Source organism: Micromys minutus, assembly GCF_963924665.1.
Source record: "Micromys minutus genome assembly, chromosome: 13".
NCBI lineage: Eukaryota > Metazoa > Chordata > Mammalia > Rodentia > Muridae > Micromys > Micromys minutus.
The window spans coordinates 14,347,589-14,372,215 of NC_137982.1; the positions used below are offsets into that span (position 1 = coordinate 14,347,589).

General features: G+C 44.5%; 2 protein-coding genes across 4 annotated transcripts in view; one reads left to right on the top strand and one right to left on the bottom strand.

Moving 5' to 3' along the window:
* Positions 1-522: 522 nt before the first annotated feature.
* On the top strand, positions 523-7,776 carry ARPC5L (actin related protein 2/3 complex subunit 5 like). Its single transcript, XM_080927296.1, has 4 exons — positions 523-790; positions 5,129-5,201; positions 5,741-5,917; positions 7,236-7,776. Exons 1-4 carry the CDS (start codon positions 642-644, stop codon positions 7,296-7,298), a joined length of 462 nt encoding a protein of 153 aa, XP_080783422.1. The 5' UTR covers positions 523-641; the 3' UTR covers positions 7,299-7,776.
* Positions 7,777-8,585: 809 nt separating this feature from the next.
* GOLGA1 (golgin A1) overlaps positions 8,586-24,627 on the bottom strand; it is a 49,113-nt gene continuing 33,071 nt past the window's right edge. For 2 of the 3 annotated variants that reach the window (XM_080928011.1, XM_080928009.1), the window contains 10 exons: positions 24,383-24,532; positions 23,522-23,617; positions 15,975-16,064; positions 15,209-15,311; positions 14,983-15,116; positions 14,558-14,701; positions 12,131-12,190; positions 11,494-11,664; positions 11,038-11,124; positions 8,586-10,527 (listed from right to left, as the gene is read on the bottom strand). In XM_080928011.1, coding sequence (XP_080784137.1) covers positions 10,447-10,527; positions 11,038-11,124; positions 11,494-11,664; positions 12,131-12,190; positions 14,558-14,701; positions 14,983-15,116; positions 15,209-15,311; positions 15,975-16,064; positions 23,522-23,617; positions 24,383-24,532 — 1,116 coding nt within the window. In that variant the 3' untranslated portion in view covers positions 8,586-10,446. The remainder of the gene's footprint in view (positions 10,528-11,037; positions 11,125-11,493; positions 11,665-12,130; positions 12,191-14,557; positions 14,702-14,982; positions 15,117-15,208; positions 15,312-15,974; positions 16,065-23,521; positions 23,618-24,382; positions 24,533-24,627) is intronic. The other variant, XM_080928010.1, reaches the window with a different exon arrangement.

Genomic DNA, 24,627 nt, shown 5'->3' on the forward strand with positions numbered 1-24,627 from the left:
CATATAATTACAAAAAACAGATTTATTTTAGTCTACGGCTGAAACAGAGAAACCAGCATCCCAAGCGTCCTAGAAAGCCACCTTCCATCAGATTCTGGGAATTCTGCAGCCTTCGCCTTCTAAAATGCGCCTCTTTCAGTCAGGAGTACAGGTATTTTCCGGAACGCCCTCAGGGGTCAGTACATCCTCAGGTAAAAATGCCATCAGCCCCTCGATTACACGCTAACGCCTTTAAAGCCGTTTACTTTTAACAAAGAAATCCCTCGTGGATCAATGCGATTAGTGTTTAAGAGACTCCGGCACTACGCTTCACCCCACTCATCCCTCGGCTCAAAGACTTCCTCCGAAGCAGATAGAAACGCAGTATGTGCCTGCACTGCAGTCTGGCTGCTCAGAGGACAGAGTAACGGTTGCAAGGTCTGAACCTACTACAGCAGCTTTCTACAGTCCCGTGTCGCAGCCCCGCCCACAAGAGCTTCCGGTTCCGGCGCAACCTGGAAGTGGGCGGGCGACGGCGGCTGCGCGCGGAGGAGGGGGGGGAGGTACCTGGCGGCCGCTTCCCGCCCCCGAGCGGAGCCGGTGCGGAGGGGAGCCGGTGCGGAGCGGAGCCTAGGCGACTGAGGGGCCGCCGCGCTCCCGCCATGGCCCGGAACACACTGTCCTCACGCTTCCGCCGAGTGGATATCGACGAATTTGACGAGAACAAATTCGTAGACGAGCACGAAGAGGCGGCGGCGGCGGCTGGCGAGCCAGGCCCCGACCCCTGCGAGGTAGACGGGCTACTGCGGCAATATCCTTCCCGGCGCGGCGGCCCGGTTCGGCCTTCGCAGCCTGATCACCCCAGCCCCAGTCCCCTCCTTCCACCCTCCCCCCTCCCGGCTCCTGCCAGTCACAGGCTCCCCGGGTCCGTCGTTGGTGGCCTCACGCCTTTTTCAGCAGCGCGGCCCTGGAGCTCGTCTCGCTCTGCATCCTTCTGGGTGGCCAAGCTTCGGCCTTGGTATCCCTTTAGTAAGCGGGGTCATTCCTGGGTGCTGGTCGTCAGGAGGGACGGAGTTGAGCCACCTTGGAGTCTTTGAGCAGCCAGGGCCACTGCCCTCCTGCGCTTGTCTAACTGGCTTTCTTGGGCCGGATTGCAGCCCGGCATGAAAATAGGTGGGTGGATGGTTGGAAGATTGACTAGAGGGCGGAGGTGAGTGAGGGAGGTGCTGCTTTAGGACCAGCCCTCAGGTGTGGTATTACCAGATACCTTTTCTCACCTGCCACTTGGGTTTTGGGCCTTTATGGGCCAAGTACATTCAACAAGTAATGCGATTATGCCATTGACCTCCTAGTGCAGAAGGTGTGTAAAAAAAACTAGTGATTCAGAGATAAAAAGCTCCATACAGTGTCAAGTGTAAAAGTGGCTGCCCACGACTGAAAATGACTGTTGGTGGCCACAGAAAACAAGCATTTAGAACAGAAGAGTAAAAATAAGGTGATTGTCACAGCTGGCTTGGTCTGTTAGCAGTTTGAGCACCACAGGAAACTGATTTATTCTCACAGGAAGATTTTTTTTCTTTATTCAAATAGCTTGACAGGAAGTGTGTACCCCTCCCCCGTACTTGCCAGGGTAGGGTTGGAGGCTCTTGGTGTATATAAATCAGTTGACTCAGCCTGGGAAGTCAGGTGTACAGCCTTTGGGAGGAGTCCTGTAGTGCTCCTCTAATATATTTTGAAATCAACCCTTTTAGACTGACTAGGAGTGTTGTTTTTCAGATGTAGATATTTCAAACTTGTATTTCCTGCACCATTCAGATGGTTAAATTGGGTCATGAAAAGGCCTCTAGAGAGAAGATCGTTTTTTTTAGTATGGTGCAGGGTACTTGATTGGTTTGTGTGCAGTCATTGTTAACAAGACTCCACAATGATGCATTTGGGCCAGCATTTTAAGTATATTGATGAAGAGACTGGGATCTGTCAGCTGTTGCCTTGGTGTTGTTGCTGGGACTTGTTGAAGGCCCTGGCTGCTTTTTCTCTTCTTTTTGAGGCAGCCTAGAGGCATTGGCTTAGCTCATAGAGGAGATGGCTTCTACACTCATGGCAGTGTCAGAAGTCTCGTTACCATGGAGAGAGTACCTCTTGGGATTGGGAGAAGGGAGGCTAGCAGATGAGAAGTGAAACCCTAGCAGATGTCAGGCCTAGGTAGGGAGAAGGATGGAACTAGTAATTGAGTCCCTGTCAGGTGCCAGTCATTGCATTCAATCTGTAGAACCTCATGTGAGTTTTAGGAGAGAATAGCAGAGAGGTGTGGGGGAACGTTTGGAGGTGGTGGTCTCAGGGCTGTGCTGGGAATCGTCATTGTGGAAGAGTAGAATGTGGAAATAGAAAGCTGCAGTGCATTGATGTAGGCAGCGTCTCACGTCTGACTGGTCACATACCCTCTCAACCTCAGCTTTCTTTTCTTACCACTTCAATGAGAGTATCACTACACTACACACACAGCAGGTGTACTCCAAAACTTGGGTCCAGGTTGTAGGGGCAAAGGATTGTAGAGAGGGCTTGGATCTGAAGGGCAGCTCTGGATTGTAGCTTTGTGACCTTGGGCAGGTAATTTCCCCTCTGACTCAGTCTATATGTCTTGAGGGCAGAAGTTAGGTATTTGTCCTGGAGGTTTTTTAGAATAAAGTGAAATGTGACTGCATCTGGTCCTGGGTCCAAGACCCCCAGGGAGATTTTTTTCCTCCTCTCCAGCAATTTTAAAGTACCACTGTAGCTCATTTTCTTTCTCAGTGAAACAGTTTCTAGCCCTTGAAGTAGGACTGTAGAGCAGTGGTTTTGAGTGATTTTGTAGTTTTTTTCACTTCACCCCAAGGAAATCTGGCAGTGTTCAGTGACATTTTGATTATTTCAGTTTGGTGATATTACTGGAAACTTTAGGGTAGAGGCCAGGGAGGCTGCTAAGTATCCTGCAGCATACATCAAAGAATCATCTGGTTTAAAATGACTGTAGGGCCATGGCTGACAATGGTCTAGAAGGTTCTTCAGTTGCCACAGCCTGGTCTCTGAAATTACTGGAAGCCATCTGGGTATGGAGGCTAGTTTAGTAAATGTTGTGTGATTGTAGGGGTGCCTCTCTGCTCCCCATTCTACCCACCATTTGTGGGCCTTTGCTTGTCTGTTGTTGCTTGTCAACCTGCAGTACTAAACCTAATGTTTTCATCCTTTGGACTAATTATATCATTTCTGCCTTTCCCTATCAACTGTTTTGTGAATGAAATGATTGTTAGTACTGTTAAGCTTATGGGACCTAGCTTATTGCCTGGGGATACAAAGTTAGAAAAGTTATGGGGTGGAGGGTTATCAGTGATCAGACCCTGTCCACCCTATGAGGTAGGTCCATTCCAGCATGGTTAGGGAATGACTTGTCTGGTGGTGCAGACTAGCTTTCAAGATGGCACTCACTGGGGAAGCCTGGAATACAGGTTTGCACTAGAGGCTAGCTGTTCACACATGGGCATTGCTGCATGGACAAAAGTAAAGACCTGAGCAGAGTCATTCTTTGTTCTATTTTCGAAGCTTTTTGTCTTAAGCCAGTATTTCAAATGAGGAAATGAAAGTTGGCTGATGTAATTCAGTTTAAAATAGGTGTAACCTTTGGGGACATAACCTAGATTGTAATTTGTGTGCTGGGTATTCAGAACTCAGCAGTGAATGTGGAATTAAAATTTTAAGGTTTGTGAGGTAAGGGAGCAAACGGCTCATTGTGTGGGCCAAAGTGATAATGTGCTGACCTGGAAGGTCAACAACACCCCTTCCCTCCATGAGACAAGTTCTATTCTTGTAGCTCTGGCTGGCCTTGAATCTGCCTAAGTGCTGAGATTTAAGGGGATGAACTACAAGCCTAGCCTGAGAAGGTATACTTGTCATACTTGATTTCTTTAGCAGTTTGATAAAAGGCACAGAGTGAAGGTGTGTTTATGTCTAGCCTGGTGGTGGTAATATTGGTGAATCTCAGCACTCAGGAGGCAGAGGCAGATTTCTGAGTTCAAGCTCTACAGACGAGTTCCAGGACAGGCTGAGGCGTACTGGGAAATCCTGCTTTCAAAACAAAACTATTAAGCTGTGTTTGTTTCTGTTCCCTTTTAGAATGAGCGAGGGTGAGAACTCCTTGCAGTCCATTATTGCATGATTTGCCAAGAAGATCCTGTAGAGCAGATAGTTCCTAGCACTAAGGATGTGCAAGTAGGCTATGAAGGGACTTTGGCCAGCTTGAATATGGCAAGCATGGCTCTGGCAGGCATTCCTGAAGCTAGCCCCCAATTTCTATTTGGCTTTATTTAGCTACTTCCTATTCCTAAGGATGACTACCAAGGCCCAGCTATCAAAGTATTGATCAAAAGCTCCATTTGGCTCACCTAATTGACATGCCCAATTAAAATGAAACACCTCATTCTAACATGGGTTTTCCCATTTATACTTTTATTTTTAATTTTTGGGGGTTTCTTTGTATAATTTTGTCTGCCCAGGAATTCACTAGAGACCAGGCTGGCCTCAAACTCGGCAATCCACTTGCCTCTGCCTCCAGAGTGCTGGGATTAAAAGAGTGTGCTACCATTGCCCCACCCATTTTACCTTTATAAACCACCATTTTCCTGTGTGTCCCATCTGTTGTTTCTATCCAGAGGCAGTCATTTGTCTTCATTCTCTGGGATAAATATCTTTGCTCCCTTTCCCTTGCTGCTTTCTCCTTCTCCCTCATCTTCTATCTCCCATGTTTATTTCTTAGTCTCTGCCCTCTGAGGCAAATAACTCTTTTGTGCTGAGAACTTGGTCTTGGGGGTTCTGTGCTAATACTCTTTCTTTCAGGTTCTATTAGATTAAGACATAAAGAGGGCAAGTTTTTGAGGAAGCTTCAGGGAGATGCTTCAGGAAGAGCTTGCAAGTTGGCAGAGGTACCCTCTACTCCTTCCTGTGGCTCAGCAAAGGTCAAGGCTATAGCAGCCTATGCCTGCCTGTAAGAGGCCAGCAGGAGACAGTGGATGGTAGGCATAAGATCCCTTAAACTACTCTTGAGCCGATATGAAGTGAGGTCATTAATGAGAGCATGGACATGTTTGAGCCTAGCCATCCTTAACTGGCTTTGATGCACAGGGGACATGCTTCGGGCGTTCCATGCAGCCTTGCGGAACTCTCCAATCAACACCAAGAATCAAGCTGTGAAGGTAAAGAGGTTGTGCTGCAGCTGCCAGGACCAGGACTTTGATTGTGTCTGTAGCAACAGTTTCAACTCCCTGGGGCCTGGACAGTAACTCTGCATCACTGGGAATATGCTGCTACTTGGCATTGCTTTCCACTGAAGCCACCTGGTATTTATTCCTCAGATACTGGTGCAGTAGGTATCGTGATAACCTTGTAATCTGTAAGTCTAAGGCCTTGCTGATTTATCAAAAGTAGTAATGCTTGAGCTGGGCTAAGATCAGTGGTAGATGGCCTGCTTAGCATATGTATGGTCCTGGGTTCAAGCCCTGACATCATATGAAGTCATATTACCTATAGTAAACCTCTTGTTCTCTCCACAGTAAGTGGAGTCACTTATTTGTAAAAATAAGTGAAATTTAAAGCCAAAAAAGTTTTAGCTCACCTATGTAGCTCTATCCAGGATGAATTAGAAAGGATTGGTGTTTCTGGCATGTATTAGTTTTTGCAGTAGTGTTAGGACTGCAGCTCCTGGCCTCACTCTCACTTTTTCCTTCCTCTATAGGAACGAGCCCAGGGTGTAGTCCTGAAAGTACTCACAAACTTTAAGAGCAGTGAAATTGAACAGGCTGTGCAGTCACTGGACAGAAATGGCATTGACTTGTTAATGAAGTACATTTATAAAGGGTTTGAGAAGCCCACAGAAAATAGCAGTGCAGTGTTACTCCAGTGGCACGAAAAGGTACGTGACTGCATTGCTTCACTGTGGCGTGCAGTTCCCCCAGGGTTTGAACTGGGAGCCCAGATTCAGAACACATGTAGATGGTCTGGTGGGCATTTGGGGATGGCGGGCTGTAACTTTGACACTGAACATTCACCTTAGCCTAGAAGCACCTAATGAGGCTCTTCAAATACTTGCAGTCATATTATTTTTGCTTTTTACCTGTGGATTTTTAGGCTAGGCAGGACAAACTACCCTCTATATAGGACAGGAGCAGGTGGCATGGTGAGGTAGGAAGGGAGTTAGTTGGGGCCTCATTGCTTGTGGAAGAGAGCTGCTGAAAAGGAGTTGTTGAAGACATCTTAAAAGTGCAGACCCAGTCTCACTGTCAGAAGGAGCAGTTGGCAGAAATTGGAGTCATTTATTATGGCTTTTGTTCACTTGAAGCAAAAATGTTTGGCTTTTCCCCCCCTTTACTTGAAGGATAGGGGACCAAAGCATGCGTTAAGCTTTTGTCCTGTCTGTCAACTGCACACCACCCGAAGCCCTGTAACACTTCAGCAAATACACCCACCACTTATGGGTTCCAGACTGTGACGAGCACAGTTCTTGCCATTGGTTTAGAATAAGAGTCTCATGTAGTTCAGGTTGACCTCAAATTTGTTTTTTTTTTTTTTTTAAACTGTGGATGGCCTTGAACTTTTGATCTTAGTGTAGAGATTGTATCACCATCCTGAGCTTTACATGGTGCTGGAATGGAATCCTGGGCTTAATGCATGCTGAGTGGGTATTCCAGCAACTGAAGTACATCTCCAGCTTGGTAGAGACAGAACCAGGGTTCTTGTATGTGATCTTGTACTGAATTATATCCCTTGGCAGTACTGAATTTTAAGAATGTTGCTTTTACTGGTCAGTTTCCAGCCAAGTGTTGGGCTGTGGCCTCTGGCCCTGTTGGGTGCTTAAGCGTCATCTTTGCTTGGGTTCAGAGGTTGTTGGTGGTGGTAAGGTAGTCAGCCTGTCAGTAGGCAGTTCTCTATGGGCTGCCATGTGTTTCTGTGGATAGGCAGGTGCTGGCAGGTAGAAGCAGTGAGCATGTTACAAGGAAACTTAGGCTTTGTTGGATCCCAAGCCAGTTCTGCTGCTTCAGGAGCTGAGCTGGCAATTTTTGAGACCCTTTGGCTCTAGGACAGGGCTGTCCCTAGAACTTGATCTTTCTCAGCAAGCCTGTGACATGGTGGGATTGAGGTCTGGGAACATGTGTCCTCATTTCCAGGTGAGTGAAGCTCCCCTCTGGCCAGTCAGATACCATTTGACATGTTTCCTTCTCCTGTCTCCACAGGCTTTAGCTGTAGGAGGACTAGGCTCCATTATAAGAGTTCTTACAGCAAGAAAGACTGTTTAAAAAAAAAAAAAAAAATCCTGTTACCTTGAGAAGAATTTTGGATGCCCAGGCTGGTGAAGAAGGAACTGACAATGGACCATCTTCCTAGAACTCCCAACTAAATACTTCAGGACACAGCTGCTGGAATGTATTTTACTTTTGAGGTGGAGGGAGAAATTGTCTTATTGATTCCTAAATTCTTTGCAGGATCAGAGTGTCTGCCTTTGTCTACAGAGTAACACAGAACAACACTTGACTATCAGGCTGACTGGCCAGATTATGTCAGGTGTACCTGTGAGCACTGTCTGTTTGAAATGGGGAGGGACTTATGTGGGCAGGTGCAGATCTAAGGGCTGTGGTGAAAAGGAGAGCTTGGATTCTGAATCGGAAAAAACCTGAGAGTTTGTACAGACATCCTGTCTTCTCAGAGAAGACAGGTTCTCTTGGGTTCATTGTAAAGTGCCTGCTGCATCAATAAAGCTCTTGGCTTATTAGTCTATTCATTGCAGTGTGTTCTCTGTATGTTAAATGGTAAAGAAAGGGACAATAATGAATGATGATAGTTTGGTTTGGAAAGCTGATGTGAAAGGGGAACAGGTGTCCCTGCCCTGCCATCCCTAGGGGAGGGGGAGAGCAAGCATGGCAATGCCACAGCTGTGCCAAACTTCAACTACAGTGGTGCTGGATGCTACCGAGAGACATTTTACTGAGTGTATTTTTCTTACTCTTTTTGATTTGTATGTAATTTTGGAGCTTATTTAATAAAGTGCCAAACCTTTAATGATTGAGGCTTCAAAAGTCATCCATTTGTGTGATTATAGGTGTAGTCTGGGCAAGCTCTGGTCACTATTTCCTGATACAGGGTCTGTTCTAAACCCCAGCAATAACAGTCCGCTATTAGCCATAAAGTAAGTGCTCCTGAGCATCCTAATTGCAGCTTAAATATTGCTTAAGGGCCACTGGCCCTGCTCTTCCTAGAACCACTGATGCTTGAGAGGTAAGACTAGCTACTAGCTCATGGGTCATTAAATCACATTTATTCACCTTTAATATGAGGAACTTGCTTCCTTTTGAAAGACATCTGTAGTCCTTGAAATACAATACTCAATACAAAGCTGAGTGGTGGTGGCATATACCTTTAATCTCAGCACTTGGGAGGCAGGTAGATCTCTGAGTTTGAGGCTGGCCAGGACTATGCAGAGAGAGCCTGTCTCAAAAATTCAAAACTTCAAACCAAACACCTGAGGATTAGATTTAAGAAGTCAAAATAAACACATCTTAAGCTTTATCAAGTAAGACTCACTGTAGTTGTATCCTTTAAGAGCTTTAATCAAAAAGTATTGCACCACAAATAACTCTGCTACAGCAGTTTTTAGATAATACTATCCCTATTTACATTGGTAGTAAGATCACAGTCCAGTGCTCATATATAAAGGGCTACTATACACTGTTTCTTACCAAACTTTACAGAAGTAAAGTGCATGAAGCCACTTGGAATAGCTACTGCACTTCTCTAGTGCTGGAGGAGCTCAGCATGCAGCAGGAAAGCCATACTAAATGAGTGGGCCCCACAACCACACCACAACCTTGCAGGTGTGTGTATGTGTGTGTGTGTGTGTGTGTGTGTGTTAGACAGACAGACAGACAGACAGATCAGTTCAAGGGCCTGAGAAACCTCTGGTGTAGAAAAGGCTGCGGACTGCTCAGTCCTCTGGGGTTTCTTACCTGGGACAGGAGGAAGGGAAGGAATTCTATTTGGAGAAGCTACATCTTCCTCTGTAAAATTGTAACAGTGGGACTCTGGTTTCATGTCCCCACTAAATGGGAAGTGGCACCCTAAAGGGAAACTTCTGTAAGAAGAGCCACAGTCAAAGCAGTGCCATCCAGATATAATTTAGAAGGCAAATGCTGCAAATACTTGGAGTTTTTTGTACAACACATAAGCATGTACATACTTATGTCGACTTTAAGCTGAAGAACATGAATTTACCTAGATACACAGTAACTTAAGCTCCAGTTATTGGTTTACTTGCTAATGAAACATTCATCAAACTCAATCAAATGGCTCCTTGAGATCTGATGTGGCTTATCTAGAACAAGTGTAAAAATGAACATAAGTTTCTATCAGCTAAAATGGAGGCATGTGTGCTATCAAGTGTGGCAGCCAGCTGGGCTGCCTCGGTGCTGTGTATCAGTGTAGTGTCATCAGAGATAATGAGGGTAGGAGAGGGACAGCCTGTTTCTATTGCATTCAGTATGTTGTCTTAAGTAGAAGAATGATTGACATTTGCTCAGTGGTAATGAGAGAATTTAGAGCAACGCTGGAGCAACATCTGCTTCAGAGAGCAGGTACCACAGAAGGCAAGAAAAATTACAAAGGGGCATGTGTCCTGGCTCTAGAAAGACTTGAAGCTCTGATTTTCCTTTTTAAATGGATTTTATAATACAGAAGACATGTTTATAATAGCGAAGAACTTTTGCTACAAAAATAGTTTTAAAATGGTTTACCAGCAACCCATCCAAGACGAGTACATTCATTAAGAAGGCAATTGAGTGTATTTGGTGCTATATGTAGAGATCATTCCGTCTGCTTGTTAGTTTTCTCAGGACTGGAAAGTTGCATACTCATCAGTCCACACTGGCCCCGTAACCTATGAGATGAACACATCTCAAGTTCTGGGTGGTTGGGGAAACAAAATGTAATGATACTTTCTTGAGAGGCAACAGTGTGTGAAAGCCCAGACATGCTAGTGGAAGGGGACTCTAAAGACCACCCTTGAGTTGGCTTTTTATGAAATGACTATCTCCACCTTCAGTCATGTTACCTCTGCTTGATAATTAGTTTTCACCTGACATGCCAATCACTTCAATTTTAAGTGCTAATATTAAAAGATAGAGGACTTAGGTACAGCTGGCCAGAGCTGGGATATTAGCAGCACTGTGGAAATCTGGGCTGTGCCCAGAATCCTCCTGTTTAATGACCATTATGATAGAATTGGCTCTCTGAAGTTCATTATCAGTCTGCAGGGAGGTGGGCCTAAAGTCTTGTAAACTGTCTAGACACTTGTACAAAATACTGCAGTCACATCGATTTAAAAACCCACCCAGTCTGGCGTGTCAGTATTCACAGGAAGAGTGTCAGTCCATGTAGCTCTATCCTTGGGTGGGTCTAAGACCATGGTATCCGAGGGTTGGAGATGGATGGCCGGATGCTGCCCTTGGGAGCTGGTTTGGATCCAAACCAAGACATCTGCATTTGAAACAGAAAAGACTTCTGAAGTGAGAAATAACTAGATGCAGTGGGAACAGAAACGGCCCTTGCTTTGCCTTTTAGTTATTCCAGCTGTTAAGAGGAGTAACCAAAAAGCCTTCAATGTGCAGGGTCAAGAGCTAAGATTTAGGGAAAGAAACTAGAAAGACAGAGTTGATGAGAAGACAGTGGAACAGTAGGAAGTTTCTCTCACTCCATTAATAGCATTTATGCAGGTGCCTTAGCAATTTCATGGGGTTTGCTGTGGGTCAATCTGAGACTTTGCACACACTAGGCAAGCACTTGACCACTTAGCTACACTCTAGCCCTGGGGGGAAATGTTAGGTGCAGGTGCCAGCCAGAACTGGAACAGCTGAGAAAGTGCCATCAATGAGATGCTATGAAGAACAAAGTCTGGTGGTGACAAAGGAAAGATTAGCTAAAGAATGTTCTTTGAACTGCCTAATCAACTTCATCCAGCAATGGAAACAGCAGACCTAGGAAACTCACCTTATATTCCAGAGTCTCTTTGAGCATATTCTCCTCCTCTTGTGAGAAATTCAGCAGCACTGACACTGCTTTTATGAGATGAAAAGCCTGAAACAAAACCCACTTTTGCTGCCATAGGCCTTGCGAGGTAGGCAGGAAGTTACGGGGCTAAATGGCAGCATTCTTGTTTCCTTGGTTCATGAAGATGAGGTGGTGGGTGCAGCTCCAGCTTTGAGTCATCTCTCACTTTGGGGACTGAGAGCCAAGAGAGCATCCTACCCTGCTGTTCATGGTGGACAGACTATTTAAAGGTCTCTAGCTTCAGCAGCATTCAAGCTAGACTTCAGAGGGAACCACATCTCCCAGGAGCCGCTTCCCATCATCATCTGCTCAGCAGGTCAGTACTGACAGATGAGTGGAAGAGGCAGAACTCTACAACCACCCCCCATCCCCAAAAAGCAGCTTGGAAGCCTTTACCTCAGATTCTCGACAGGACATGAATTTTAAAACAACATGCTTAAGGTATTCAAAGTTGATCTCTCGGGCATCAGTCAGGTCAGTATTATTAGTGACAGAAGGGGCCATATTTGGTATCTCAGGGCCTGTCTTCTCCCGGACCTCAAAAAGCTCACTGTCAGGTCTGATTTTCTGAAAAGCAATGGGAGATATGCTGTGTCAAACCCCTCAAGCTAGGTCTAGGATTATGGGGATTCTCCAGCCCCAGTTGTGATCATTTATTCCTCGTTGACTGACTGTCCCCATCACTGGGTAAAAGGGCCTTTGACTAGAGGTCAAGTGCCTGACCTAAGGAAAGCTCTACTACTCCTCTTGGGGGGAGTGGCTGAGAGGAGTAGCCATGTTTTTCTATCTATTCGAGAACACAGGTAGGTATGGAGAAGACAGATTCAGACCTTTACCCAAGGTCACATGGTCACAAGAACACTTCTCAAGATCTAAGGCCATACTCTCACCAGCCCACACCTGATCTCTGCAATCAACAAAGAGCATACCAGGTAGCCAAGGACCCTGGGTGGACCAGAGTCAAGGGAGGGTATAGGAGCTGGGGTGGGGTGGGGAGGGGAGAAGTAGGGCTGATTATGTGGCGGGCACTCACCAACTCTTTCTGCAAAGTCTTCTTAAGTTCCAGCATCCTCTGCTGCATTTGCTTCATAATCTGAGGTAACCCACCCCAAAGCCAGCTGTCAGTGTCAGGTTAGAAGGCTCATCCCCCTTATCACTTGAGCTGCCTTCCTTTCTTGCTGTTCTACCCCTTGCTTTCCTAGGCCCTTATCGTCCTCTCTACAGTACACTCCCTACCCAGCCTTTCGCGCTGGGTCCTCAAGCCTATTAGCAGTGCTCATGTACTTTGAGAGTGCTGCTTTCAGTGGCTCTGCAGAATATATTCCACTTTAAAAAAAAACAAAACAACTATTTTATGTATGAGTACCCTGTCCCTCTTCAGACACACCAGAAGACGGCACCAGATCCATTACGGATGGTTGTGAGCCATCATGTGGTTGCTGGAAACTGAACTCAGGACATCTGGAAGAGCAGCCAGTGCTCTTAACCGCTGAGCCACTCTCCAGACTCTATTCCGCTTTTTAAGAATAATTAGTTTTATGTGTATGGGTGTTCTGCTTGAGGATGTGTCAGATCCAATGAGACTGGAGCTGCCCTGTGGATTTGAACCAGGTTCTCTGAACAAGTGTGCTCTTAACTGCTGGTCCATCTCTCCAGCCCCTCAGATTACCCACCCCACCCCCCTTTTTTTCTGGTTTGCTTTTCACACTTATCACCATTGCACTGGTAATTTGCAGTATAATTCGGATAATGTAAAAGTACAATCCATGAACACTAGTTTTAGACACACACACACTTTTTTTTTCATGTGCAGTGGTGTTTTGCCTGCATGTATGTTGTGTGAAGGTGTTGAATCCCTTGGAACAGGAGTTACAGACATTATGAGCTGCCATGTGAGTGCCACGTGGGAACTGAACACGGGTCCTCTGGGAATGCAGCCAGTGCTCTTAACTACTGAGCTTTCTCTCCAGACCCTTTATTTTTATATTTAATTAGTGGGTTTATTATTACAAGGCTTAAATGTGGTTTGGTACACATTCATTAGAAAGGCTGGGTTTTATTTTCCTAATTTAAAACTTTATAATCTGTAACACAGGAATTTTATTTTCCTCAGTGACAGGGATCAAACTAAATGAGAAATTGTTAAAGATTTATTTTTAAAAACCTTTGCATATGTGTGTGTGCCTGCCTCAATTTATGGGCTGCACCTGCATACAGGAGCCCATGGAGGCCAGAGAGGGCACTGGATCCCTTGTAACTGGAGTTATACCTGTGATCCAGGCACTTGAGAGGCTGAGACAAGAGGACTGGCTTTGAATTCACAGTAGTTCTCTTGCCTCAGCCTCTCAAGTGCTAGGATCACAGGTGTACATCAGAATGCCCCGCTTTTTTTTTTTTTTTCCTTTTCCATGTATCATTTTCACTGTTTCCATTTCCTCAGTGGTTGTGTGTATGTGTATAAGGGGAGGCAGAGTCTCATATATACCAGACTGGCCTCAGACTTGCTATGTACTCGAGGATGACTTTGAACTTGTTTCCTGTGTCTACTCATAAGTACTGGTATTAGAGTCATGTATAACCATGCCTGGCTTCCTGGCTTCCTAGTGCTAATTTGTAGGGGATGCTGATGCTTTACTGTGACTGGGTTTCCATTTTATTTCATTTTATTTTTGTAATGCTTGGGATGGAACTCAGGATCTTATGCATGCTAATTAGTAAGTGTTCTATTATTGAGCCCCATTTCAGTCCTGTTTCCCCCCACCCCTGGCCTTTCTTTATGGAGACAGGGAAGAGCCCTGGCTGGCCTTGAACTCAAATGAATCAACTTGCCTCTGCCTCCAGAGTGCTAAGGTTAAAGGCGTATACTACCATGACTGAATTTCCCCGTTAGCTACTCTTGAAAGCAGAACTCAAGACATACACCATAATTCCAGGACTGGAAAGGTATGAACAGGTAGATATTTGTGAGTTCCAGGCCCAACAAGGCTACACAGTGAGGTCTTGTCTCAAAAAAAAAAAAAAAAAAAAAAAAAAAAAAAAAAAAAAAAAAAAGGTGAAACCCATCTTTAAAGAAAGCTTAACATAACCATAACCCAGGCTGGCCCTATTTTCTGGCCTTTCTGTATCTGTCTCTAGAGTGCAGGATTACAGGTGTGGGTCACTACATTCAGCAAGAACTGCAGTTTGCACTGAGAGAGATATAAGCAGAGTAGGTCTGAGGAGTGAGGCCAAAAGCTACATGCCTTTAGTCCAGCACTCAGGGGACAGAGGCAGGCAGATCTGAGTTTGAGGCCAGCCTGGTCTACAGAGAAGAGTTCCAGGACAGCACAGTTGGGGTGAGGGTAGGGGTGGGAGAAGCCATGATAAAACTAGCACCAACCTCTAGAGGAAAAATGGCAGACTTGGGAGAGGCTGGGTTTAGAGAAGATCCATCACAGCTAGCCATGTGTGGTATCCTCACCTTATTTTTCTCTGTAAGTTGCTGTTCTAAGTCCTGCTTTTCTTTCTGTAGCTGCTTTAAATCCATGGCTCCAACCTCACCATTTGGAGTTTCTTCTGCAGCTGGAAGCTCATACTCAGAATTCTGCATGGCTTTTGAGATGACCTACAGGATAGTGGAAACAGGACAAAAGGCATAGGGTAAGCTGCAGGTCTGTGGGGAAGGAGTGCCAGCTCCACAGGAAACTTGTGAACCGGTGAACTACTGGCTTTTGGTGATCAATTGGCATATACACATACCACATAGGTGCTGCCACACAGATGCTGCTACAGATCTCAAGCCTCCTAGGCAGCTGAGTACCTTTACCAGAAAGGAAGGGCCCTAACAGTGCAGAGCAGGCACTCTACCCTCCACAACTCTCCCACCAGTATAGGGATAGCTCTTACAAGTGGCTCCTGGCCCTGCAATGGCAGGTGGTCCTCTCCTGTTGTGGCTGGCATTGCCTCCTGGGCCCTGAAAGTCTTCAAGGTCTCTAGTTCCCTCTGCAGTTGGTGCATTTGCATCAGGGCAGAATTGTGACCTAGGATGGTGGGAGTATAGTGTGAACTAGTGACTGCTTTGTGACAGGCTGGCTCACTAATGACACTTGCTGGCCAGGGGTCGACTCCTTACCTTTTTCCAGCTGTTGAAGTTCCTGCTCCTTCTGGAGAAGTACCTCATCCTTTTCACGCAGGCTCTGATTTTTCTCTTCTATGATGGTTGTCAGCTCAGTGGCCTTAGCAGGAAACTCAGCATAAGGGGGGGGGGGGTGACATATTCGCCTCTCCTATAGACCCCTTCATTATATCTGTCGCTTAGAACAAACCTATGGCAATGGGATCCATTCTCTTAAATGGCCTTGCATAGGGTGCTCCCTCTCACTACTCCTCTGGCCCATGCTGGGCTAGCCAGAGTGTGGATATTCTGGTTAGCCTCTCAATACATCCTTTCCTGAGCACCCATACTTCACTAGCCTGTTGCATACCTCATGCTGGTATCAGAAGTTTTTTCTAGAAGGCCTAAGATTGGTCAAGAACTCACGAAGGCCTCTAGCCAGAAGAACTAGAGGCAAGTACTCTGCTTGTCCCCACATATAGTTTTCCCTTGGGGATGGCAGGTGGCGATGTACCACTTGATAGAATCAATGTTTTACAACTAAGTAACCATGAAAATTTATGAAGGGCATCATCTGGAGTAAGGTTTCTTGGTAACAATTTATTGTAGTCACCTATAGGTCATAGGGCATCTTCTAATTGACTATGTTCCTAGAGACCCTTGACATGCTTACCCTGGGTATATGGGGTCTCTCTGATAGCCCCATTACAGGAGGTGCAGTGCCACTGAGACTGCAGGGGAACATGGTTTTGGTCCACACCTTGGTATCCAGTTAGGGACCTACCTGTTGCTGGAACTCTTCTCTCTGTTTCCGCACCTCCTCTAGGGCTTGAGCCATTGCCACACTCACAATTTCTCTTTGGCTCCATTCATCCTAGAATCCAGGAAACAGGTAGGTGACTGAGTCCCAAACAGTCTCTTATCTGTATCCTTTACCTGAAGCCCAACAGAGAGAGGTCCCCTTCCCCCACTTTGCAGGGCCATTCTCCCTGCATCCCTCTGATGACTGTCTTGTTGGACACTTCACCTATTTTCACAAATGAGCACATTAATGAGGACCAGTGGTTCTTGGAGCTCACAATCCAAAATCTAGAACTAGCCCAATAGAACAAGAAAGCTCACAGGCACAGCCTGGTCACAGGAAATGTAATGAAGCAGCTGCTGAGCTTTCCAAGAAGCTTTTTCTTTTTCTCACTCTCACTCACTCATCCATAGAAGCCCTTTTATGAGATCTATTTTTATTATTTTAAGTGTGCAAGTTTATGTCATATGTGTATAGACACCTGTGGAGGCCAGAAGGGGACCATGGATGCCCTGCAGTTACAGACTGGGCAGTTATAAACTAACTTAGGTGTTAGGGTGTCCTCTGTGAGAGCAAGATGTTCTCTTAACTGCTGAGCAATCTCTCTAGTCCCATAATACCATTAAAAATTTAAAGTTATTAACTTAAAGTTATATTTGTTTATTTATTGTGTATTTATGCATGTGGGTTGGCAAGTCATTGTGTGGCTGTGGAGGCCAGGGGCAACTTGTAAGAGCTAATTCTCTCCTTCCACCATGTGGATCCAGGCACAAAATTCAGGCCAGAGGCTTGGTAGCAAGGCCTTTATTTACTTAGTCATATTACTAGTCTACAAGCCCATTTTGTAAGAGTGAAAAAGACCTCCAAGAGGTTAAAGAGATGTGCCTCAGCTTCCAGTACTAGCTGGTGGCAAGACCAGACTGAGAGCCAAAACCAGATGGACCCAAGTCCAGAGACTCTAGATACCAGCCTGTCCTACCTCAAGCATCTTCAATGTGATCAGGAACATCAGTCCCCTAGCTGACTGGAAACACTTGTGCAGAACAGGACTGTTATCACTGCCCTCCTCTGAGAGTTATGTTCATGTTTGTCAAGAGTCACAAGTGCAACCTCTCAGGTCCTGATCACTTACTTGGTCAGGGAAATGCCCTGAGGATAACACAAAGTAATACCTGCTGTTTCTGTGCCCCTGGGTTCTGTGTAAGCTCTTTGTTTCTGTACTCCATTCCAACTTTGAGACTTTACACGGCAAGGGTTGGGCTGTCAATAATAATACCCTAATTTTGTGGCATATGATTCAAGTCTGCCCTTTCATAGTATTTCTTCCCCTTGATTAATAAATTTGGTTAGCAGGTGGTTATGTCACTAAGATGAACAACCAAGAGTCTTTTCTATCAGAGCTCTCTTTATACTTTGAGCTAGGGTGAAGAAAGATCTCACGAAATGTTCCAAGATTAGAATTGACATTATGCCCATCCCCAACACAGGAAACTGTGTACATTGACCAGCCAGCAAAATATCACTGAAGGAGAAAGACCATCAGTTTTTCTAGGTCTGTGGGCTGTCTCTTCCTAACAATTCTCCCCGAGTCAGCTATAGAAACATGGGATATTGCTACTTTAATAGTCACAGTTGTCTTCACAGTGAATCTAGCTCCAACAGAAAAAGACAACTGGTACACTGTGCAAGACTCCTTGCCAGGATCCTTTGATCATTTCTTATTACCAAATGTGGGTTTAGGATGTGGCTGTTGGCATGGGAAGTAGCTAGAGATTCAGGCTTGGTAAGAATTCTTTGCCTGCTCAGGGATACTTTTTGGTGAAGTCTAGAGAGATGCTAATGACTCCTGGTGTCCAGAAAATATGTCTGAGAAGACAGGAAGGCAGGCTGGGAAAGACAACTCATGCTGGGGAACTATCCTTGGTACTTTTCTTCTGTAGTTATGCTTGATCCTCAAAATAGTCTTCTTGGGGTCATAACTTAAAATTTCCATTTTTGAAAAGAGAGGGTGGGCCACGTGTGGAAGCACAGACCTATAATCCTATTGCCTGGGATGGGGTAGTCTAGGCAGAGAATTCTAAGTCCCAGGCCAGTCTGAGCTACATGAAGATACCGTCTCAAAAAGGCAAATCAATGAGGCTAGGGGTTTCTCTGTAGTAGAGCACTCAACTAGCACAAGGGAGGCTCTAGCTTTTGGCCCCCCCCTCCAAACTCCTCCAACACATATTGGATTTCTGATAGTGTGTAGTTCATTGGCATACATGGTCCGGTTAAACTCTGAAGTGCCTCAGAGCCCTATAAGCCCCCAACCAGAAGACTCCAGGCTAATACTCTGCCTGTTAAGTAATCATGGCTTGTATCTTACAGGAGCTGTTAGGCCTCCTATACATGGTAGCTATGACCTGAAACTGAGCCTGTTTACTTTTGAGGAAGGTGTTCAGGGAACAGCTCTATTTTTTTAAAAAATTTATTATTATATTTATATGAGCACAGTGTAGCTGTCTTAAGACACACCAGAAAAGGGCATTGGATCCCTTTACAGATGGTTGTGAGCCACCACATAATTGTTGGGATTTGAACTCGGGATCTCAGGAAAAGCAGCCAGTGCCCTTAACTGCTGAGCCATCTCTCTAGCTTGGAAACAGCTTAAAAAAAAAAAAAACAAAAAAACCAAAAAAACCATATGGTGATGAACACCTTTAATCCCACTGCTTCGGAGGCAGAGTCAGGCAGATCTTTGTGAATTCCAGACCAAATGGGAATACAGAGTGAGACCCTTTCTTTAAAACAACAGCAACATGTTGGAGATTTAGCTCAGTGGTAGAGTGCTTGCCTAGCAAGCACAAGGCCCTGGGTTTGGTCCTCAGCTCTGGAAAAAAAATTTGAATAAAACAACAAACCCTAAAGATATGCATATATCAATTTACAGTCCTTTAAAAATTCATGAAGACAGGAAAAAGGGAGAAAGACAGATCTAGGCATATTAGAGATCTCTTGAACTCTGAGTGAGAAACAAGAACCAAATAGAAAAACCAAATAAGTAAAATACTCGTTGATTTCAACCATGCTATCCTGCAAAGGATGTCTTAGAACTTGCTTTGTAGACTGGCTGACCTCAAAATCGGCCTGCTTCTGCCTTCCTAGGTCAGCTGTGTGAAACTGTGTCTCAGGGGCATTCCAGGAAGATAGGAAGGCTGTTTCTTCCTGGTCCTTATGCATGCCCTTTTGCACTGGCAGCAGCAACTTTGTTCTGAACTAGCAGTCCCATCCACTTTGCGGTTTTCCTAAGACTACCTCCTTCCTACACATACCATCACAGCTGTGTAGGAAGTTTTTTAAGTTCGAATTTAAGTTGTAACTTCCTCACGTTATCCCTTCTCTGAGGCTCTAAAGATGCCCCTGTTGTTGTCACCTCTGTGACATCTTTTTCCTGTTTTACGTCATCTATTGCATCATAAAATATCACAAATAATTTTATCACCCAGGGTCTGGTTTCTGTAGTTGGGCCACAGATTTTATTCATCAGCCTCCTGTACTGTTTTTTTTTTTTTTCTAAAATATGGATGCCACCCCCAAATGGGTAAGACTCTTGTTTTTAACTGTGCGGCTTGCTGAATCAAATTAGCTAAGTTCAGTATCTTTCCTTCAAGGACTAATTTGTCTGGGCTTGAGATGCTCAACAAGTGACACGTGTCCTGATCAGAATCCTGCCAATGCATTTGTCACCCAAAATTGTGGATTTCAACAAGAGACCCACCTCCTGAGTGACTATGATGAAGAAGGAAGCATCCACAGGCCTTCTGTGGCAATGGAAGCTCAGTGTCATGTCTTGTGCATGCCTGTTGACAGCACCAACAGTAGCCAGTTCTATTTCCTAACTGTAAGTCAACGCAAAAGCTGTCATTCTCACAGATGTTTTAAAAAATGTTCCTTTTCAGTTTGTTCTGAGTTATGGTTCCATAATGTGGCATTGGTAGACTTCCAATTGGCTACTAATTGGCCAAGAACGTCACATTAGAATACTTTCTTATTCAAATGGCTATGGTGACAACTGTCTATTTACTGACCCAAAAATGATGTCCTAGACTGTATAGCTTCTGTTGTTATATTAGTTTTTTATAGCTACTGTAACACATTACCTTGAACTTGCTAACATGCTCGATCATGTTAGTAGGTCTACAGGCCTTTGTGTATGCAGAACAAACATGACCAATTAAGCTAAATCCTTAGTTCTTCTGATAGGACTTAACCAAGATATTAGTAGGCTATGCTCCCTCAGGAGCAAAGTCCTTTCTTTGCCTCTCCGAGTTTCCAAGCTACAATCCTCAGACCTAAGCCCATTCCTCAGCCTTCAAAGGCAGCAGTGGAGCATCTCTGAACCTCTACTGGTATTTGAACATGGTGGTTCATGCCTGTAAATCTAGCACTTGGGAGATGGAGACAGGAGGATGGCAAGTTCAAAAACAGCCTTGGCTAGTGATTTTTGAGGCAAGTCTAGGCTATGTGAATCCTTGTCTCAAAAACCAAAACACTTCTGCGTGTTTCTGCTGTCACAGTCATGTTTGCTGTCTTGTGTGGAATCATGCCGCTGCCTCACTCCTTAAGGACTCTTGATCATTTAGAGCTCACCCAAATAACCTAGGAAGAACTCTCTAGTTTCATTCCTTCATTTGATCTCACCCACAGTGCTCTTTGCCAGAGCAAACAAGTATGAATTAGGATGTGCATACAGAGGAAGGCTGCCCTTTAGCTTCTGTACCTGCCTCAGCTCCTGAGTATGGGACGATGGCATACATTGCTATACACAATTTCATATAATTTTTATTTTGTTTTGCAGACAGGGTTTCTCTGTGTAGTCCTGGCTGTCCTGGAACTCCTTCTGTAGACAAGGCTAGCCTCAAACTTGGGGATCCACCTGCCTCTGCTTCCCAAGTGTTAGGATTAGAGATATGGGCCACCACTGCCCAGCAAATTCATGTAACTTTTAACTTTTACAACACACATTGGGTAACCGCTGTGGTATATTCTGTTACTTTTATTTTACTGAGATAGGGTCTTTAGCCTAACTGACCCTGAACTCCCTAAACAGCTAGATATTTGTTGTTTATATTTTTTATAATGTTATGCCTGTAAAATATATAGTAATGTTTTATTTTTCATTCCTGACTTTGGTTATTTATGCTTTTTTTTTGGTGTTGATTTTCTTTATTTCCTCGATCTGTCTCACTACGAGTTTTAACTATTTTACTAACTTCAATGAATCAATTTTAGGGACTAGCAAGATGGCTAAGTAAGTAAATGTCTTAGCCAAGCCTAATGATCTGATCAAACCCTGGGACCAGAGAACAACTTCCTCAACTTGTGCTCTGACCTCTATACCCTCTTCCCAAATTAATATTAGAAAGAAAAAAAAAAAAAAAAAAAAAACCCACCAATTTTAGGTTTCAATGCTTTTTTTATTTTTTAAGATTTACTCATTTATTTCATGTATATGACTACACTGCAGCTGTCTTTGGATGGTTCTGAGCCACCATGTGGTTTCTGGGAATTGAACTCAGGACCTTTGGAAGAGCAGTCAGTGCTCTTAACCTTTGAGCCATCTCTCCAACCCCTGCTTTTTTTTTTTTTTTTAAATATATTTTTATTTAAGTTGTTTGTGTATGTACACATGTTCATATGTGTGTGTGTGTGTGTGTGTGTGTGAAAGAGGGAGTAAGAGAGAGGGAGGGAGGGAGAGAGAGAGAATGTGGAGGCCAGAGGTTAAACTCAACCATTTGTTATATACTTTTTTAAAGATTTATTTATTTACTTTATGTATGTGAGTACGCTGTAGCTGTCTTCAGACACAACAAAAGAGGGCATCAGATCCTATTATAGATGGTTGTAAGCTACCATGTGGTTGCTGGGATTTGAACTCAGGACCTCTGGAAGAGCAGTCAGTGCTCTTATCCACTGAGCCATCTCTCCAGCCCCATGCTATCTAATCTTTTGAGAGAGGCTCTCCCACTGAACCTGACACTTACTGATTTGGTTTGACTGACTGTCCTCCCCAGTCCTGAAATTACATGTGTCCAATATTGTGCCTGACTAGTTTTCTGTTTTTGAGGCAGAATCTCACTATGTAGTGCTAGCTGGTCTGGAATTCAGGATGTAAATCAGGTTAGCCTTGAACTCCAAGATCCTCAGGCTCTCAAAAGCTGGAAACAAAAGGCTGCACTATCTACCATTCTTGGAGGAGAAATATCTACCTACCCACCTTCTCCCCTGCCTCCTTTATTCTTCTCTTCTTTCCTCTCCCGTGTTCCTCACCCCCTACATTCTCTCCCCACTTACCAAGGATTTATCTTTGTAGCCCTGGTTGTCCTGGAACTCTAGCTTCTAAACAGCAGGCTGGCCTCAAACTCAGCTCTGTTACTAAAAGCTCTCTTTTCAGAAATTTCTCTACCTATAGACAGCGAAATCCCATTAGAACAAAACTTCCCCCATGCTCTTCTGCTCAAACCCCACAACGACTCTCCATTACACTTCCCAATTCTTGATGTGTTCTATCCTGAAAGCCTTGATTTCTGTCACTCAGCACTGGCCACATTGGTCTTTCTGCAGCTCTTTGAACAGAACACACTTTCTTGTACCTTTGAGCTACTTAGTATGTTTGGAACAGTCCTTTCTTGAAATGTCTACATTGCTGGTCTCACTGTTCACATCTTTGGCTATAATGCCACCAAAGCCTTCCTTTTCCTCCTTTGTCCTTCACAAGGCTTCGTTTTCTTCATAGCCTTTGCTAGTATTTGCAACTAGTTTACTGTTTCTAGTTAAATGCTCCAAGACTGCCTGTTAATACACACTAATGCCTCCCATGGTGCCTGCAATTAGAGCACTTAAGAAATCTGCTGATGGAATAAAAACAACAAACAAAAAACAAAACAACTAAGTTCCGTGAGGGCTTTATGGTATAGGCCTGTAACCACAGCTCTTGGGAAACTGAATTAGGTTGACTGCAAATTCAGGATCCTTCTCTGGGCTAATTCTAAGCCAGTCTAAGCCAACTTCTTAAAACCCTGTCTAAAAGAAAAATACAGATAGGGATGTATATATAATTTATCTGGTTATATTATCTGGTATGTACAAGAACCTGGGTTTGAGATTTAGTTAAAAAGAAAAAATTCTGATTGCAAGATACATGCTTTTCATGATACAATAGTGCCTAAGAAACTCACTGGACAGTTACAAGGGGCAGGCCCTGTCCTACAAGTGTTGCTACAGGCCTGCCATGACTCATCTCCCAAAAGTATTGTAAAGGGCCAGGGAGCCTAGAGAACTTATAAGAAAGTGAGCATACTGGGGCTGGAGAGATTGGTCAGTGTTTAGGTGCACTGCTGCTCTTCCAGAGGACAGACACCTAACAGAAGCACTGGAACAGGAGCAACTTCCATTTCCTCTTTGCTGTAAGTGCAGGGCTTTCACCTGTGTATTCCAAACATATGTGACAGATAGGAACTTCTATAAAACCAGTTCTATGATATAAATACCTTTAGTTTCTTTAGTTCCAATTGGTGATGTTGTAAGGAATGTTCACATTCATTTCTGCTTTCTTTAAGGGCCACATTTTCCTGCTGCAGTTGCCGCTGTAAATTGAGCAGAGCACAATAGGTCTTACCTGCTATATTTCCTCCTAGCCACAGTCTGATCTCTCTGACATTGTCCTTTTGAAATAACCTTTTTTGGGCTGAGGACATGGCTCAGCTGGTAAAGTGCTTAGGAAGATATGAGGACCTGAAAAAGCTGGAAGTAGTGGTGCACACCTGTGATCCCGGTGCTGGGCAGAGACTGGCGGAACTTTGGATTTGTTGGCCAACTATTCTGGCCAATTAGTGACATTCTATCTAAAAATTAAGGTGGAAAGCAACTAAGGACAAAAAAGCTCATATACAGCCTCTGGCCTCCATAAAAGTTACCTTCCTTTCAGTTGCTGCAAACATTGAGTAAGCAACAGGGTAGGGACAAGGACAAAAACAATGAAAATCTCTAGCGGTAAGAGAGTGGCTCAGTGGTAGAGCCTAGCAGGTATGAGGCTCAATTTCTAGGTCCTTAAGAAAATCACGTCTCTCAACACCGTAGGACACATAAAAGGGTCATAGAGGAGAGAAGCCATTAGGGAGGAACAATATGGATTTCAGAAAAACACAAGGGGACTATTAGAGACCAGGAAGATGTCCCTATAGAAAACCCATCTTCTGTGCATCTCTGTAAAAAAGTCTTTTTACTTCAGCTTCCTAAGCAGGAGGAAAGGTGAACTGCCCTCTCAAGTGGTTCCCCAGTTTAGAGAGGCACCATCTGCTCAGCTGCAGTGACACAGTGTCCCTGCATGTGCTGACTCCCACTCCACTCACCATTGCCTGCTCTGAGGCTATCTGGTCAGCCACCCGTGTTTGTTCCAGAGCTTCGATTTGGGCCTCCAGCGCATGGATGCGCTCCCCACAACGCTGCTCCAGGTCAAGAACCTGCTGTTGGGAAAGGCTGTTCTCTTGGTTTGTAGTGATCTGTAGTAAAATAAGGACAGTTAATGAAAGACACAAAGAAAAAAGATCTCAGAGGCAGGCCGGCTGTTTTCTGACTATCTAACAAAAATTATCTT